We start from the raw sequence: 17,933 nt of genomic DNA on the forward strand, positions 1-17,933 counted from the left end.
CCGGAGGCTGGGCGCGCTGAGGGCGCCCGGCTGGGCTTTTTGTGTTGCAATTCCAGATTTTTTAAAGAACTAGATGCCAAGAATGAGTGTGCAAACTCTGTGAAGCTGGAGAGCCGTTCAGTTTTCTGGGAGAACGAAAGAGAACAATTTGCTTGATTAAACTGTTTAGCCCTGACTGGTCTGACTCAGAGGATGGAGTGCTGGGCTGCGGACTGAAGGGTCCCAGGTTTGATTCTGGTCAAGGGCATGTGCCTTGGCTGTGGGCACACCCCCAGTTGGGGGTGTGCAGGAGGCAGCTGGTTGATGGTTCTCTCTCATCGATGTTTCTAGCTCTCTATCCCTCTCTCTTCCTCTCTGTAAAAAATCAATAAAATATATTTTAAATTTTTTTCTTGAGAAGAAGAAGAAGAAGAAGAAGAAGAAGAAGAAGAAGAAGAAGAAGAAGAAGAAGAAGAAAGCGGCAGCAGAATGAGGCTGGGCAGGAGCTAGGTCCTGTGTGTTTGTGTATATATATATATATATATATGTGTGTGTGTGTGTGTGTGTGTGTGTGTGTGTATCTGTGTGTATGGGTGTGTGTATATGGGTGTGTATGTATTTGTGTATGGGTGTGTGTGGGGGGAGTGTGTGTGTGTGTGTATGTGTGGGGGGGTATGTTTGTGTATATGTGTGTGTATGTGTGTATATGGGTGTATGTGTGTGAGGGTGGGGGTGGGGGTGGGGGTAAGGGGATTCTAGGCAGGATGGTCAGGTACAGGAAAGGCCGAGGCCAGCAGCAGCTGGAGCCCAGGCAGGGGAGCGTTACGGTTTGGGGGACGCTGTGGTTGTCAGGTTCGGGGTAGAAAACATGCTCTGGCCCCTGGGATGGGGTGACTGAAGGAACCTTGTCATGTGGGGAGTGTCCGTCCTAGAGACGGGGCCTGCTCTGTGTGGAGGGGAGGGCCCCGGCTGCTCTGGGCACCTCCCTTCCTCCCCACCCTCCTCCCGCTCCTGTCTCTGTCACTCACGGCCGGCCGGGCAGCCATGGCCGCAGCGCTGGTCTGGATTCCTTTCCTTGCTGGCAAGTCGGGGCCTTCTTCAGGGAGAGGCCCGGATGAGGGGGGACACAGAGGCAGTGCTCGGGGAGGTCCCGCGGGGGAGGCGGGGTCAGAAGGACTTGGGGTGTTCATGTTGCTGGTGGGGAATGCAGAGCCCTGGGGCTCGGAGCTGGGCCCTGGGACACAGGCCCGGGTGGCCCTGAGCGGTGGATGTCCTCGGCCGGCCTCGGTGGGCCTGAGTGCGCAGGTCCTGGGAGTCGTGGGCCCTTTAACGGGCCGGCTGGCCGGCTTCTTCCAGGCTCCGGCTAAATTTGGCCCTGGGAGGGTGTGGGGCCTGCTGGATCCCCTTTGCTCAGCTCCTATTGGCCATAGTGGGGGCCCTGGTCCCCTGCTTATTAGGGGAGGTGGGTGAGGGCCCCAGAATGCCCACCCTCCTCCTGCAAAGGCTCCTGGACATTCAGCGTGGGGTTCTCTTCTAAGTCTTCTCACCACACACACCCCACCCATCCCAGCCAAACACCAGCTCTGCCCTCTGTGACCCCACGGGGCCTCTGGGGAGGCGTGGAGGGGAAGGGGAGCAGATCCGGCCTCCTCACGGCACCCCCGGGCCCTCGGTCCTTTCCGGGGAGCCAGAGGAGGGTCCCTCTGCTCTCACACGCTTCTCCTGTCCCCGAGGGTGGGGAAGGGGAGCAGATTCCGCGTCCCCGCCTGAGGCTCAGCCAGTCTGGGGGCTGCGGGTCCCGCAGATCTCCTGGCCGGGCTGGGGCGCGCGGAGCCCCAGCAGACCACCCTGCGCCCGGCCGTGGGCCGCCTCTTCGTGCACACCTTGGACCCCGAGCACGTGGGTGAGAGGAGCCTCGTGGACCTGGGTGGGTGGGGGGGCCCGGCCCAGGGCTGGCGAAGGCTCCTGTCATGCGCCCAACCCCTGTCTTCCCTCCCACCAGCTGTCCCGCCCGCCCGCCCGGTCACCTACCACGCCCACCTGCAGGGGCACCCAGACCTGCCCCGGTGGCTCCGCTACACCCAGCGCAGCCCCCGCCACCCCGGCTTCCTCTACGGGAGCCCCAGCCCCGGAGACCGCGGCCGCCAGGTCATCGAGGTACAGGCAGGGCTGGTGTGTGTGTGGGGGGAATCATGCTGTGTGCCTCACGGACATGCCTCGGACTGGGTGATCGCGCCGTCCTCGCCTCCCAGGCGCCAGCTGCCCAGCCTTTCTCCCCTCCCCCACCGCCCTGGCCTCTCCCCCGTCCCCTGCAGGTGGTAGCCTACAACCGGGACAGCTTCGACACCACCCAGCAGAGACTAGTGCTCCTGATTGGGGACCCAGAAGGTACCACCTACCCCGCCCCACCCATGCCAGTCTCAGGGGATCTCCCCGGGAGGGGGTGTGGGGAAGGAAGGACTTGGAGAGAAGTGGGAAGCAGGGCATCCTGGGAAGCCTCAGGGCTTGTATCTTGGGCTGCTCTGCTGGCCGGCAGTCTGTGGGGCTGGGGCAGGGCGTTTGGGGCCTGTGATGTATGGGGTGTGAAGAAGGAAGGAAGGAAGGAAGGAAGGAGGGAAGGAAGGAAGGAAGGAAGGAAGGAAGGAAGGAAGGAAGGAATCTGAGGAGGTCCAGGGAGGAGCTTGGGTGGGGAGCTTGGGAAGGGTCTGTGCAGGGCGGGGTGCAGCCTGAGGTGCCCCCCTGGCCCTTCCAGGCCCCCTGCTGCCATACCAGGCCGAGTTCCTGGTGCGCAGCCATGACGTGGAGGAAGTGCTGCCCTCAACCCCTGCCAGCCGCTTCCTCATTGCCCTGGGGGGCCTCTGGGAGCCAGCAGAGCTCCAGCTGCTCAACATCACCTCCGCCTTGGACCGTGGGGGCCGTGTCCCCCTTCCCATCGAGGGCCGCAAGGAAGGGTAGGCACGTGACCCCGGAGGGCTTCCTGGAGGAGGAAGCGCCTTGCCTCCCGTCTGGGTAGTAGGCATAGAACACGGGTCCCCCTAGTTTCCAGGTGGGGTCCCCCCCCACCCCCCCTCCCGTACCTCTCCCTCCAGCACGGTTCTGCATAGTTCCCCCATAAACATCTTCGCCAGACGCATCTGACCATAAGAATTTTTGCTGCAAACCTTTTTCTTGCCTAACTAAAGGCAATTTCGCCATAAAAGATAAAAGAATGAAGCATGTTAAAAAGGACATAAAGAAACATGAAAACTTATAACAAAAGACTTTATTGCGAAAAATGAAAATACATTGTTTTTGGAGTCTTTGTTCACAGGATTATACTTTTTTTTTTTTTTTTTTTTTTGCTTGATGACTAGTCTTGTTCAGCATCACATTTTTCTTTCTTTTTTTTAATTTTAATTTAATTTTATTGATTTTTTTACAGAGAGGAAGGGAGAGGGACAGACAGAAACATTGGTGAGAGAAACATCGACCAGCTGCCTCCTGCACACCCACCACTGGGGATGTGCCCGCAACCAACGTACATGCCCTTGACCGGAATTGAACCTGGACCCCCCAGTCCGCAGGCCGACGCTCTATCCACTGAGCCAAACCGGTTTCAGCGCATTTTTCTTTTTATTCCACTAAAATGTCTTCCTTCATTAAGAGAGGCATCAGTTTCCAACTGATCCGGAACACCCCTGAGGACCTGTGAGCTAGAGGCCGCCCCTCCTGTCGGTGCAGCGTGGTGAGCGGTTGGACAGGCGGGAAGGACCATAGTCACCAAAGGGTTTGCAAACGAAGCTGTGACCCTTTCCTAGTCGAGCGTGACACCTGGCTCTACGCATAGCTGTTGTCATCCACTATTTTCAGACCCACACGTCTACTCAAGGGTCACGATTTGCATAACAGTGGGAGTCCTGGGAGAACGTTGTCAACGGAGAAGTGAAACAGACTGAGAAAATACATGAAGTCTGCCGCCGCCCCCCCCCCCCCCCCCCCATCACAGGGCCTTACGGTCCATTAGCGATGCGGAGAGCAGGCGCGCGGCGAAGATCTTTACGGGGATGTTAGACACGCCTCACCAGGCCCTTCTGCACCTCCCAACTGCCCTCCACGGCCCACTGCCCTCTGGTCACGCCCTGCCCCCTCTCGCTCCTCCTGCACCCAAACCCCGGTCATCCTGTGCCCATGGGCCATAAAGGGCCCATCCTTGTAAAGGACAGTGGTGGGGGATAAGGCTCCCAGAAGACGGGACCGCCCTGTGTGTCTCACCATCACCCGGCTCTCAGGGTGGCCCTGTAGCCCCCTCTCTGAGCGCTCGGTGACGCCCTCCCATGTGCTGACACCCTCCCCGGTGACACCCTCCCCGGCCTCCGTCTGGTCCAGGGTGTACATCAAGGTGGGCTCCGCCTCGCCCTTCTCCACCTGCCTGAAGATGGTGGCGTCTCCCGACAGCCAGGCTCGCTGTGCCCAGGGCCAGCCCCCGCTGCTGTCCTGCTACGACACCCTGGCGCCCCACTTCCGAGTCGACTGGTGCAACGTGTCCCTGGTGAGGAGGGACCCTGGCCCTGGGGTGGGGCTGGGGCGTGGCCCCATGACCGTCTGCTCCCTGCCCCTCCCCATCCCATCTCCTCTATTCTACTTTTTCTCTGCTTATCTGCCCGTCTCTTTCATCTCTCTCTCTCTCTCTCTGTCTCTCTCTCTCTCTCTCTCTCTCTCTCTCTCTCTCTCTCTCTCTCACACACACACACACACACACACACACACACACACTTCCATTTTCTACCAGAAGAGGGCGACAGAGCCCATAACCCAGAGATCTCTGGCTCCTCAACTCCCACAATGCAGCTCCCCACCAAGGGCCTCTGGGTGACAGCCGCCTGCTTCCTTCTAAGGTGTCCCCGAGTAGGTCTGCCTGTGGTGAGGAGCAGGGAGTTCTCGCTCACCCCTCTAGGCTGGGTGTGGAGGTAGCTCAGGTCCCTAGCCGCCTCTGTGCCTCTGAATTGACCAACAGCTCAGCCAGGGACGGGCGATCGGCAACAGTCTTGAGCCCTCGCTCTGTGCTGGACACATGACATTCAGCCAGCTGTGTTCTTAGCGCCGCCCAGGGGACAGGTACCACGGTTAGCCACCCAGCTTCACAGGTTGGGACGCTGGTGCCCCTCGAGGGAAGTCACCCCAGCCAGGCACTGGTCTGAGTCAGGATTCAAACCCAGGCAGCTGGACCCTGGGGCTGTACTCTAACCACTGGGCGGCCCTGCCTCTCTGAACATCTCTCTCCCGGCTCCCCGTCCCATGCTTGTCCCGCTGGGTCATCAGAGCTGCCCCTCCCTGTGGCCTGCAGGGGCCAGTAGATAGTGGCGCCCCGGGTCACTGCCCTGCCCCCCCCCCCCCCCGGGAGTCTCTGAGCCCATCCAGCTGCCCCTGGGTCAGTGCTGGGCTCTCCGAGCAGGTGGATAAGTCAGTGCCGGAGCCCGCAGACGAGGCGCCCACCCCAGGCGATGGGATCCTGGAACGTGACCCCTTCTTCTGCCCGCCCACCGAGGCCACGGCCCGCGACTTCCTGGCCGACGCCCTGGTCACCCTCCTGGTGCCCCTGCTGGTGGCGCTGCTGCTCACGCTGCTGCTGGCCTACGTCATGTGCTGCCGGCGGGAGGGGCGGTGAGTGTGGGGGCGGGGGCAGCAGGGCCGGTCCTCCGTGGTGGGGTCCTTGTGGCATCTGTACTCTGTGGGGACCCACCCCTCAGGGAGGGAGGTGCTCGGCTGGGAAGGAAGAGGGGCCCCCTCTCCTGGCCCCGGGGGTGTGTGGAAAACGGTTAACCCCTTTCTGTGCTTTTCCACAGGCTGAAGAGAGACCTGGCCACCTTGGAGTGAGTAAGGGAAAGTGGGGGGCTGGGTGGGAGCCCCCTGCCCTGTCAAGCTGGAGTCCTCCACCTCCATGAGCAGCGTAGACAAAGCAGATCATTCTGAGATGAGGGGCCCTCTTTGGGCCCTCATTCTGAGATGAAGCCCAGCCCTGGCTGGCTGGACACTGGGCCTGGCCTGGCCTGGGCTCGCCTTTGATTGTTTGGTCTCCATGGGACAGGGGAGGGGACCTGGAGAAACAGCTGAGACACACACCCACACTCACACTCACAAACCCACACCCACGCCCACACTCACACCCACCCCACACCCACACTCACACCCACACTCACACCCACATTCACTCACACACCCACACTCACACCCACCCCACACCCACACTCACACCCACACTCACACCCACACTCACACACACACTCACAAACCCACCCCCACCCCCACACCCATCCCACACCCACACTTACACTCACACTCACACCCACACTCACACCCACTCACACCCACACCCACTCACACCCACTCACACCCACACCCACTCACACCCACATTCACACACCCACACTTATGCACCCACACCCACACCCACACTCACTTCGCTGTGGCACTTGGGCTTCAGGCGGGTCCAGTCACATAATCACTGTGACCCGTTCTGGCCTCGGCCGCTCTGCTGTGGTTGGACTAACTAATGATCCTGGATGCTTTCAATCCCCCCCCCCCCCCCCCCCCCCGCCCTTCCCAATCCACCTCAGCCTTGTTTTGCCCAGGTTTCCCCCATCCCTGGCCTTAGCCCCTCCTCCTGGCCCCAGACCCCTTCCTTTCCCCACTCCCCCGAACCCCAGACACACCGGGAGGCGGGCGTTAAATACGGCTCCTTTATTCCTGCTCTCCGAGCCTGTCTCGGGCCTGGCCCTCTGTGTGCTTGCCTGCGGGGCCTGCCTCCTTAGATGCGGGGGCATTTGGCCACCCTGCGAGCCGCCTTCATGAGCTGCTTGGGCCCCTGCTTGGAACCCAGGAGAAGCCTGCGCTGCCCCAGCCGTGGCTTCCCCAGCTGCCGGCCCCGCCGCGGCCGCCCCCGCCGCGAGGCGGCGCGCTGGAAGCCGGAGGCGTGCTTCTTGCCCATGCGGAAGGAGCCCGCGGCCCCCTTGCTGGTCACCTGCCTGAGCAGGCCCTTCTCCACCAGCCCCTTGAGCACCTTCTTGAAGCGCCAGTCGTTGCGGGCCATGTTGTAGCCCGTGGTGACCAGGGCCTTCTTCAGGGTGGCCAGGGACACGCGGTTGCGCGCCCCCTTGTCGGCCATGACCTTCAGGATCACCTTGGATATGCTGGGCTTCTTGTGGGCTTGGGGGCAGGCGTGGAGCCCGGTCTCGCTCTTGCTAGGGACCCCGGACCCGCCGGCCTGCTGGCCCGCGCTCGGGCCGCTGTTGGAAGCCAAGGCCGCGGTGGAGGGTGGCGCCATCGTCGACGTCGTCGTCGTGTCTTTCTGCATCTCTTCCTGGGGGGGGTGAAGGGCGCTGGGCGCGAGGACCTCCAGGATGGCGGCTTAGAGATCTCCACGGGGTGGTGCTTGGTGGGCGAGGGGTCCTAGCTCTGTTCCCGTCAGAGGCTTCCTCCGAGGGCTCTGGCCCGAGCTTCCTGGGTGGCCAGGAGGAGGACGGAGGATGATCACCCCCGGCTGGTCTCAGCAGACTTGTGCCTCTGGCGCAGGGGGTGGTGAGGTAACTCCTGTCGTGACCTCAGAGGGACATTGTGAGGCCACCAGAATCCTGGGAGGGTCACAGGGGCCCCATTGTTCACTCCTGGGGGGTGGGGGGCAGACAGGAGATGACTTGCCAGGTAGTCTGGGTAGAAGGGCTACTGTAGACCCACACGTGTATACATGTATGTGTGTGAGTGCCAGCCGATTTCAGGGTGTTCTGAGCTTCCTGTTTTGTTTTTTAAAAAAAAATGTTTTTATTGATCTTTAGAGAGAGGGGAATGGAGAGAGGAGGGAGGGAGAGAAACATTGATATGTTGTTCAAGTTATTTGTGCATTCATTGGTTGATTTTTGTATGTACCCTGACTGGGGGGGATCAAACCCGCAACCTTGGCAAGTTGGGATGATGCTCCATCCCGGTGGTCGGCAAAATGTGGCTCACAAGCCACATGCGACTCTTTGGCCCCTTGAATGTGGCTCTTCCACAAAATACCACGGCCTGGGCGAGTCTATGTTGAAGAAGTGGTGTTAGAAGAAGTTTAAGTTTAAAAAATTTGACTCTCAAAAGAAATTTCAATCGTCGTACTGTTGATATTTGGCTCCGTTGACTAAAGATTTTGCCAGCTACTGGGCTAACCAACTGAGCTACCTGGCCGGGGCCGAGCCCCCAGTTTTACACCCACCACTTTGACCCCACCATCTCCACCCATTGGTCAGCTCCCTTTACAAAGCAACGAACAGGCTTTTTTTTCTCCCCGTTTTCCTTCGTATCTGACAGACATTTTCCCACGGAGATCAGTGATTTTCTATGTCAATTTTACAAGGAGGTTTTGCTCCTCCTCTTCTTGTGGCCTCTGCCAGCGAGCCTGGAGGCATTCTCTTCCGAGCAGCTCTTTCCTCCGTCCTGCTTTCCCGGCCGGTGGTGTAGCTCTCCTGGCATCAGGACCGTCTGCTGCCTCCACCAGTTTTCAATCAGTAACCAATATGACCATGTGTGATGCTAGCGCTTGTGGGTTTGGACTTTCTGTTGATTTATTTCTACAAAATCCGGCCCCCGGCCTCCCCCACCCCCCCTTGTTTAGTCACCACCACTTTTCAGATTATCCTGAAGTGTGGCTCTTCCACAAAATACCACGGCCTGGGCAAGTCTAACTGTGATTCTGCTGCTCGGTCTTCACTATGTCAGATTCACTGGGCGGAAAGCTCTGCAGTCTCAGCGACCCTCTGCTGTGGTCCGCGTGGTGGAGTGAGTGTGTGTGAGTGTGTGTGTGTGTGTGAGTGTGTGTGTGAGAGAGAGAGAGAGAGAGAGTGTGTGTGTGTGAGTGTGTGTGTGAGAGAGAGAGAGAGAGAGAGAGAGAGTGTGTGTGTGAGTGTGTGTGTGAGTGTGTGTGTGTGTGTGTGTGTGTGAGAGAGAGAGAGAGAGAGAGAGAGAGAGAGAGAGAGAGAGAGTGTGGTGTGTGTGTGTGTGTGTGTGAGAGAGAGAGAGAGAGAGAGAGAGAGAGAGAGAGAGAGAGAGTGTAGCCTGCCCCTCTGTCCATTCACCTGTCCCGGTGCTGATGTGGAAGGGCCATGGGGAAAGGGCCTCCGCTCTGGCTCCTGCTCCTGCTTCTGCTCCTGCCCCTGCTCCTGCTCCTGCCCCTGCCGCTGCCGCTGCTGCTCCTGCTTCTGCCCCTGCTCCTGCTCCTGCTTCTGCTCCTGCTCCTGCTCCTGCTCCTGCTCCTGCTGCTGCTCCTGCTCCTGCCCCTGCTCCTGCCCCTGCTCCTGCTCCTGCTCCTGCTCCTGCTCCTGCTCCTGCTGCTGCTCCTGCTTCTGCCCCTGCTCCTGCTGCTGCTGCTGCTCCTGCTTCTGCCCCTGCTCCTGCCCCTGCTCCTGCTCCTGCTCCTGCCCCTGCCGCTGCCACTGCTGCTCCTGCTGCTGCTCCTGCTCCTGCTCCTGCTGCTGCTCCTGCTGCTGCTCCTGCTCCTGCTCCTGCTCCTGCTCCTGCTCCTGCTCCTGCCCCTGCTCCTGCCCCTGCTCCTGCTGCTGCTCCTGCTCCTGCTCCTGCTCCTGCTCTGGAAAAACATCCGCAGAGCATTCCCCGCCTGTGTGTGCTGCCAGAGTAATGAGCCCCAGCTGTGGGGCTGGGCGTGGGGCGGGGCCATGATTGAAGGCCCTCCCCCCACGGGGGCATTACTGTCGGCTCTCAGCATCCACACACCCCATGCTCCCTCCCCCCTCAGCCTCCCCCTGCCTGGGAATGGAAAATTGTGTTTTGGACAATTCCGCCTGCCAAATTCCAGACTCAAGAGCTCATTGTGACCCTCCCCTAGCCTGAGAGAGAGAATCCGCCTCCTCCCTGTGGCCAGACAGCACTGCAGTCCTACTGGGCCCCCCTCCTCTGTGCGCCCCAGGAGTGCGGCCCACTCAGCAGGAAGCTGAGTCCTTCCCGGAGTCCCATCTGCAGGCTCTGGCTGCAGTCTGTGTCCACCAATCGAGGCTTGGACACGAGTGGGGATCAAGTGTCCTCCCCCAGTTGATCGTAACCCAGTGGTTGCTTTCCTCTTATGTGGAACCCCACCCCTTTAAGGAATCCGATTCTTATTGTTTGTAATGAAAAGTCCGGGCTGTCTGTCCGACCTGACAACCAGGTAGTCTGGGAAAATGTCTCCAGGCTGCCCCTCCCCCCCCAATGCGGGTGGGTTTGTGTAGAAGGAATTGGAGTCATCCCTGCACTGAAGGCCAAGCTCATCAGCCTCCCTGCACGGAGCCCAATGACCTCATACAGTATCCCCAGGGATAGCAAAAGCAATGGAAGGCTCCCCGTAACAGCAGTTACCACTGGCTCCGCGCTGACCAGGAGACATCCAAGTGTTTTTCCTGGATTAACTGACGTAATTCGCACAACAGTTCGCATTGCCGCTGAGGAAACAGTGGCTCAGAGAGGTTAAGCCACTTTCACAAGGTCACACAGCCAGTAAGCAGTGGGACCCAAACCCAAAGCAAGTCTTCATGCTTCACTGAGGTGCTGCCCCACTTCTCAGAATGAGCTAATGCTTGCCCCTTGAGGGCAAAGGAGAATGTCAAAGGAGAATAAGGCTTCTGAGGAGGAATGGGAGCTAGGGCTCAGGAAGGACTGCCCCAGGGTGTGGCTGTCAGTCCACTCGGGCCCGTGGAGGGTGGAGCCTGGCTCAGGCCTCCAGGAGCCTTGGTTTGAAGCCAAGATGGGGAGACAGATTTGGAGCCTGGAGCTCATCAGCGCTGAGGGCTGACTGGGGTGGGAGTGGGCATGGGGTCAGGGGAGGGGGGTCAAGGTATTATACAAAGGGAGAGGAGGTCAGGTCTGAGCAACCAAAAGGTGACTCAGTCGAGGCCTGGCAGGACTTGGGGAAACAGCTTGGATGAAAAGCCAAACAGTAGGAAAAGGTGGATGGTATAGGTCTGCCAGCCTGGGGCAGGGGTGGGGAGGGGACGAGAATTGGATATTCAGTGATGGGAGAGAGTATTAGGGGAGAGAGGGAACCTAGAGGGCCATCTATATATATAAAAGCCTAAGCAACCGTTTGACCGTTTGCTATGACTTACACTGACCACCCGGTACAGACACTCACTGCACAGGCTGATGAATCTCAGAGGGAAGCAGGGGTAAGGGTGGGAAGAGATTAACCAAAGATTTTATATGCACACTAGAGGCCCAGTGCATGGATTCATGCACTGGTGGGGTCCCTTGGCCTGACCTGTAGGGATTGGAGTGAAATCAGCAATCTGACATCCCCTGGATTGTGAGAGGGCACAGGCCAGGCCAAGGGACTAGTTAGAATATAAAAATAGGGAATAAAGCCCAGGAAATGCTGGCCTCTGGAAATATATATCCACTGTGGTCTTAGCATCTTGGGAGCTCCTACCACCTGCCAGGCACTTTCCTAAATCATCTAATCCCACAGCAGCTCTGAGAGGTAGCTGTACTATAGCCCCATTTCACAGCTGAGGAAACTGAGACACAGAGAGGCTAAGCAACTTGTGGGGGGCACATAGCTTTGAATCCAGGCTATCTACACCCAGAACCCCTGCTTCAGTACAGGCTACCGAGCGGGCACCACAGAACGCCCTGTTTGTCCTCCCTCCACCCATCATGTGTGTGTGTCTCCCCACTTCACAGTAGGGAAGACTGAGGGATGGCTCAGAGGCAGTGTCAGGCCGGGCACCAAGCTTGGGGGGCTGACTCCCAGAACTGATGACTCTGCCGGTTCTGTGCCCGCAGCATCCAGATGGTCCACCACTGCACCATCCGCGGGAACACGGAGGAGCTGCGACAGATGGCGGCGAGCCGAGAGGTGCCCAGGCCGCTCTCCACCCTGCCCATGTTCAACGTGCGCACGGGCGAGCGGCTGCCGCCCCGTGTGGACAGCGCCCAGGTGCCCCTCATCCTGGACCAGCGCTGAGGGCCGCCCAGGTGGGTCCCGCCGGGCGGTGCCAGCCTCGTTTCTGGGAACAAGACATCCTTTGTCTCCAGGTCGGGGCAGGTGGAGGGGGATGGAGGAGGTCAAGGGAGGGACACACAGATCTGCCGACACTGAGGTAGCTGGTGAGGGGTTGCTCAGCAGTGCCAGGTCCAGGCCCCCGACGCCAAGCACTCAGAACCAGTCAGAGCATCAGGGTGGGGAAGGCGGGAGAACCAGGGCCTGGACCTCACAACCCACACACTCTCTCCCCGTGCCCCCATTCCAGCTCCAGCCTCGGCCTCAGCCTCCCTTCTGCCCTGACTCACGGAGCAGCCACCACCAGGGCCACATCCTTCCTCCTGATTCCGGCTCCCGGTCCGATGGATGGACTCCAGGCTTGGAACAAGCGGAGAGAGGAGGGGGGCGGGGCAGGGGAGGGTGTCTGGGGTCAGGGAGCCCAGAATAAATACCGGCAGCTCTGCCATCTCCCGCTGCCCGTGCCTTCTTCTCAGAGGCCTCCCAGCCCCTCATTGCTTCGGGGTCTGATGGGTTAGGACCAGGTGGGCAGCCCTGTCTGACGGTGGGGGCTCCTGGTCAGGATTCCCGAGGAGGGCCGAGTCTCTGAACCTGTTCCAGGTTCCAGAAACAGATGGGCAAGGGCCCTCGAATTGTCCTTGGAAGGGCCCCAAATTGTCTCTCACTCCCAGAATCCCTACCTTCAAAACCTGCCCTGAATCCATCCCCTTCTCACGGCCTCTACTTGCTAGTCCTGCAGCAGGATCTCTTTCCTGGACCCCACAAACAGCTCCCCTCGCCCTCCCTGCCTCCTCCCTGCCTCTTCTGTCTCGCCTCCAACAGCAGCCAAGCCCATCCTTTAAAAGGAAAAATCTGGGGGGGGGGGGGGGCTTGCCCTGTGCTCTCCCCTCTGAGCTGGGGCGCAGAACCTGTCCACCTCTGGGACTCAGCACCCGCCTCCCTGCACTCACGGCCCCGCCGCACTGCCTCCTAGCTCACTGGTGTTAGGTCCTGGCCTCCACGGTTCCCTCTGCCGGGAACTCAGAGTCTCCAGTCCACACAGCTGCCTCCTCATGGCAACGTCAGGTCCTCAGAGAGGCCCACCCTCCTCAGAGGGGAGAGCCCCCTCCAGCCCGGCCTCGGGGCTCAGAAGAGCTGTTCTGGGTGGTGCCTTGCTGGGGTCCTCGTTCCCTAGAGCCTGCACACAGTAGGCACTCTGGAAAGAGGCCATGAAGGAATGCAGGTCTGGGTTGCTCAGAGCTGGGCAAAGGGTGCACGCCAGTTTCCAGCATCCTGTCTGGTCCCCTCCCTGCGGGCTTCCCAGAGCCCCGGCTAGTTAATCCCACAGGCACCGACGGGTGCTGGCAGGGGCTCCCTGTCGGCGCTGTGTGCGCTCAATAGACGTCTGTCTTGGGGTGTCCACGCCCAGCATGTGGGCTCTCTGGCAAGCAGGTGCCTCTGATTTCTCACTCGCCATTTCCTCCTGTTCCCGGGCCCTCATCCGGCCAAACCAGGAGCTGCAGGAACCTGCTCAGATTGGAGCAGCTGCCTGGGGCGCACAGCCTTGAATCCTCCCCGCCCGCCCCGCACCCCCCTCCCCCCAGGAGAGGGCTCCCTCTGAGCTCCCTCTTGGGCCTCGGGCTCTGCCTGTGCCAGCGGGACAGAATAGGGGAGCTCAAGGCCAGCCCCTCACCTCCCTCTGCTCCCTGCTCCGCCTTGGATGCTGGCAGCGCCTTCTCCCTGCTCAGCTCCCCGCAGCACACGGGAGCCTGGCTGCCGGCCGGGGAGGAAGTGGCCCAGACAAGCAGCTGGCAGGGCGGCGTGACTACACAGGACAGCGAGCTGTGCCCGGTCACACAGCCACCCTGGCAGCACAGGGGAGGGCGCGGGCACACTCAGCACCCCTGTGCTCACGGGGGGGGGGGGTAGGATTCCACTGGGCAGTCAGTCCTACCCCTCCCCTCCTCACCCCACCACATCCTACCGCACCCCTCCCCACCCCACCGCCAAGGACACAGCCACACTGTCGCCACCATCTCCGCCAGGAGACTCCACCTCAGCCTGGCTCCACCCTCGGCTCCTGCGATCCCTCAGCTGGCACTGCCCGCGTGGCCCAGGGAGTGGCCTCCACCTTCACCCTCACAGCCCCACACGTGGCCTGACTCCAGCTGCTTCCTCACTGCCTCTCCGTCGGCGAAGGGGATCCTGCCGGACGTGGGGGACAGGGGGCCCAGCCCTCACAAGCACACTTCTCCTTTATTCTATTCCCCACACACGGACACACACGCTTCATTTCACGAGAGCGCCCTGGGTGTGCTGTTGGGGTCCGGGGGTCAGATGGAGCTCTGACACTTAGTTACTCATCGCCATTGATCACGGCCGCCTCGGGCCCCTGGGAGAATCAGGGAGGGCCCGGCGAGTGCCCCGCATCGGGGGCTCCCAGGCATGGAGACCTTAGTACACACAAGCGCTCACGCAATCACCCCCAAACCAGAGGTCCGCGGGGCTCCCTGCCCCCTAAGCTCCGGGTGAAGTGGGCTCAGTGCCTGCTCTGTGCCCTGTGAAGGGTTCACGCTCTCCCCGTAGCTGTGGGCTGAAATCCTGCCGCTCTGGGGCCTGGTCTGCTGCCCGCGCCGTGCCCTCTGGTGGGGCAGCTGCTGGCCCCGAGGCCGCCGGGCGTTTGAATGTGTCCCGTCCACGTGGAGATGGGCTGCCCGTGCAATGGAAATGGTGACACGGGGGACACACTGGTTCCATACAGTCCGTGATTACCATGAATGGCACCTGTTTCTTTTTATAGTTTTATCGTGGCCGCTGGGAAATTACAACGACTAACGTGGCTCTGATTTATATTTTTTTGGGCAGCGTGGGTTTCATGGCAATCCTTATCTCCACCCCAGAGGGACCCAAACCCAGAACCCAGCCCCTTCCCTATCCTCCTCCCGGCCCCGCTCACCCCAGGCCTCTGTGCCTGCGTCTGTTTTCCAAAGCCTTGGGGAGCAGGCGGGGGAGGGGGGAGCGGGCGAGGGTGTGTCCCCACCCCCCATGAAGTCACTGAAAACTTGGTCATGTGGCCTCTCTATTCTAGGGAATGTGCTTTGCTCGCCGCTCCGTCCCATCTTTCTCTTCCCCGCACTGTCTTATGCAGAGAGAACCCCACCTTCTCCAACCCCACGCACCGCACTCACCTCCCTCGGGCCTGGCCGGGGCGACCCCGCAGAGCATGGAGACCTCCTGTGAGGGACAGTCGGTTGCCCAGAGACAGAGGCGCCTTCTCCCAGGCCTTGCCCCCTGCCCCCTGCTCCGGGGGCACTGCTCAGCCTGCCTTGGTTCCCTCCGGGCACATACCCGGCAGGGGGCACAGACACAGCCGCTCACGGGCCCTGGGACTTCAGGACGGTGGTACCCCTGCCCTGCCTCCCCTAATTTCCCCCCCACTCCTCCCTGCTCCCCCCGCCCCATTTGTCCTCATCACACAGCGGGCCTCCCAGCCCTGTCATATCTACGTGCACATCCCCAACGTTAGACCCAGGCCTTCTCGGCGCACACAGGGTCTCCTGCCGCCGTGTGTGTGTGTGTGTGTGTGTGTGTGTGTGTGTGTGTGTGTGTGGAGGGGGGTGAGGGGGTAAGGGGGGTAGGGGGGAGCTGTCCCCGCATGTACAGACCCCTCATCATTCCCCGCACACATTTGCTCCCAGGTGGGGGGGCACCCAGAGAGGGAGGCATCTCACCTGCACAGTGTGGCCCGTGGGACCCTTCTCACTCCCTCCGCCTCCCACACTGACGGCCACCATGCAGCCTCCTCCTTGGGGGGAGGGGAGTCTCAGCTTGGAGAGCAGCCCCATGCTCTCCCGTCCAATTCACTCTATACACCCCTCACCGGAGGCTCCCACACTCCAGCTAGGAACCCCTCCCGGCTCCCCGATTCTGAACCTCACCCCGCTCCGCCCAGGAAGGCTGAGAGGCACTGGGAAGCGGAGGGTGAGGAGCTGGGGAGAAGGGAGGGAGAACCCACCGCGTTTCGGTCGTAGAAAATCTGAGCAGATGGGCTCTCCTCACCAAGGGGACCCAGGATTCCGAGCGCAGGAAAAAATAAAACATCCAAACAAAGCCGCCTCCTCCTTTTTCAGAATGTTCCATCTGGATCTGACTGAAAAGTCATCCACTGGATCGTGGCCCCTCTCTCCACCGAGAAGCAAAAGGGGAGTCCCTCGGAGCAGCCTGGGACGGCCCTGTGCCACCGGGCGGGGGGCAGCAGGGTGTGGGGAGCCGGGTCTGCGTGGCTGTATTTAGGGCCGCCGTGATGTCAGCGGGGAGGAGGGCTCCAGCTGGGGATGTGGTACAATGGCCCCTTTGTCCCCCTCCTCTCCTGCGCTGCACACGCACCGAAACCACATTCTGGCCTCACCCCAGGTGGTGCAGACACGGAGCTGCACCGCAGGCACCGCCACCCCCATGGCCCTGACATCCCATGTCCCCCCTGGTGCCCTCATGGATACGCATGCACATGCATGCACGCACACACTCCTGCACCCGTGGGTGGATGTGTATATATGCGGTGAGAGACGTAGCCACTGGCCATGGTAGCTGCTAAAATGCATGACTAAAATGAACGACCATTTAAAATGGAATTGCTGCCGAAACCGGTTTGACTCAGTGGTAGAGTGTCGGTCTGCGGACTGAAAGGTCCCAGGTTCGATTCCGGTCAGGGGCATGTACGTTGGTTGGGGGCACATCCCCGGTAGGGGGTGTGCAGGAGGCAGCTGGTTGGTGTTTCTCTCTCTAGACGTTTCTAGCTCTCTGTCTCTCTCCCTTCCTCTCTGTAAAAAAAATCAATAAAAATATATTTTTAAAATGGAATTGCTCAGTCACACTCTCTACATGTCTGGTGCTCCAAAGCCACGCGTGGCGACGGCTACAGCGTGGACAGCACCGAGGGGGTGCCGCCCGGCGCTGCAGAGAGCACTGGGCTGCGCCTTCCCCACTGCCTGCTCCCACTCGTGGGCTGGCTGGCTTGCTCCTCCCCCTCACCTCACACTTGCTCTCTCGAGTTCCAGAAGGCCCCACGTTCTCATCTAGAAGGCCTGGGTCTCTCTCCTCCTCCCTCTTTAGTCTTTCCATATCCACGCGTAGCCCTGCACCTGAGCGCCTGGCTTCTGGCCTCCATCAGCTCCTGGCCGGGAGAGAGGACGGGTGAAGACAGGGCAGCACTGCCGGGTGCTGGGCGAAGATGAGTATGTAGATGGGGGGTGGGGGGGCTCTGGAGTGTCAGAGGGGGCAAACTCAGCCTGGGTCTGTCAGGCAGGAGGACCAGGGGACGTGACACATTTGAGCATGGCCAGGAGGGGGTGGGGTGAGCAAAAAGAAAGGAAGTCGCATAAAGAAAGGCCTGGCAGTGGGAAGTGGGGTGCATGTGCGGGCATTCCGATCACCCTTTCTGGCTGGTGTGCAGGAGTGGGCAGGAGAGGGGACAGGGAGAATGCACAGGTGCAGAACGGCCAGGTAGAGCCTTGGGAGCCAGGCTCAGGATGCTTCTGGATCCCTTGGGGGCAGGTGGGGAAGGGGTGAGACTGCCCAGGGCCCCAGGGGCCGGAGGTCCAGGTAGATGGGGGTTATCTAGGCAGGTGCCACCAGTTGATCAGTCCATCACCACGGCACCAGCTAATCTGCATGTGAAGTAGCCTTCCCTGTCATCCGCAGTTTCTTACCCTCTCTCTCGACTAATTCCCTTCCTGCGCTGTCCTGATGGTGTTGGAAGTGCTGCTGACGAGATATTCGAGGCCATAAGGAGTGGCCATGGCCACGTGACGAGAGCCACGGTCTGAGGATCGCAGCTTTTCCATCTTCCCAGGGGCCTGTGGGAGGAGCAGGGGTCTTTCCTGCCTCTGAAGTTCAGGCCCCGAGACCTTGGCTGGGAGGTGGGGACAACTGGGAGCGTCTCCAGGCCTCTGGGCGCCTGGTCTGCTCCAGGCTTCTGACTCTG

General features: G+C 60.5%; 2 protein-coding genes across 3 annotated transcripts; one reads left to right on the forward strand and one right to left on the reverse strand.

The window, feature by feature from the left end:
- The first annotated feature begins 916 nt into the window (after nt 1-916).
- Nucleotides 917-12,418, forward strand: SGCA (sarcoglycan alpha). Its single transcript, XM_036451133.2, has 10 exons — nt 917-1,060; nt 1,784-1,882; nt 1,982-2,136; nt 2,295-2,367; nt 2,732-2,930; nt 4,345-4,507; nt 5,411-5,619; nt 5,802-5,828; nt 11,755-11,946; nt 12,222-12,418. Exons 1-9 carry the CDS (start codon nt 1,024-1,026, stop codon nt 11,933-11,935), a joined length of 1,143 nt encoding a protein of 380 aa, XP_036307026.1. The 5' UTR covers nt 917-1,023; the 3' UTR covers nt 11,936-11,946; nt 12,222-12,418.
- LOC123652908 (spermatid-specific linker histone H1-like protein) lies at nt 6,682-15,299 on the reverse strand. Of its 2 annotated transcripts, XM_045586095.1 has the most exons (3): nt 15,139-15,299; nt 12,262-12,331; nt 6,682-7,518 (listed from the first exon to the last, which is right to left on the reverse strand). In XM_045586095.1, the coding sequence occupies exon 3, from the start codon at nt 7,307-7,309 to the stop codon at nt 6,764-6,766; it is 546 nt and encodes a 181-aa protein (XP_045442051.1). In that variant the 5' UTR covers nt 7,310-7,518; nt 12,262-12,331; nt 15,139-15,299; the 3' UTR covers nt 6,682-6,763. The 2 variants fall into 2 exon arrangements, 1 of the variants encoding a protein (XP_045442051.1); XR_006742469.1 differs by lacking the exons at nt 6,682-7,518; nt 15,139-15,299 and adding an exon at nt 7,594-7,781 and having other exon boundaries at nt 12,262-12,376.
- Between the last annotated feature and the right edge of the window lie 2,634 nt (nt 15,300-17,933).

The sequence above is a fragment of the Pipistrellus kuhlii genome, unplaced genomic scaffold, assembly GCF_014108245.1.
Source record: "Pipistrellus kuhlii isolate mPipKuh1 unplaced genomic scaffold, mPipKuh1.p scaffold_m20_p_22, whole genome shotgun sequence".
In the NCBI taxonomy this organism is placed as follows: Eukaryota; Metazoa; Chordata; class Mammalia; order Chiroptera; family Vespertilionidae; genus Pipistrellus; species Pipistrellus kuhlii.

Coding starts and splice junctions, on each gene's coding strand:
- LOC123652908 (XM_045586095.1), bottom strand. CDS start 7,309: ATGCAGAAAGACACGACGACGACGTCGACGATGGCGCCACCCTCCACC.
- SGCA (XM_036451133.2), top strand. CDS start 1,024: ATGGCCGCAGCGCTGGTCTGGATTCCTTTCCTTGCTG. Junction 1,061..1,783: donor CTGGATTCCTTTCCTTGCTG/GCAAGTCGGGGC, acceptor CGGGTCCCGCAG/ATCTCCTGGCCGGGCTGGGG. Junction 4,508..5,410: donor ACTGGTGCAACGTGTCCCTG/GTGAGGAGGGAC, acceptor CTCTCCGAGCAG/GTGGATAAGTCAGTGCCGGA.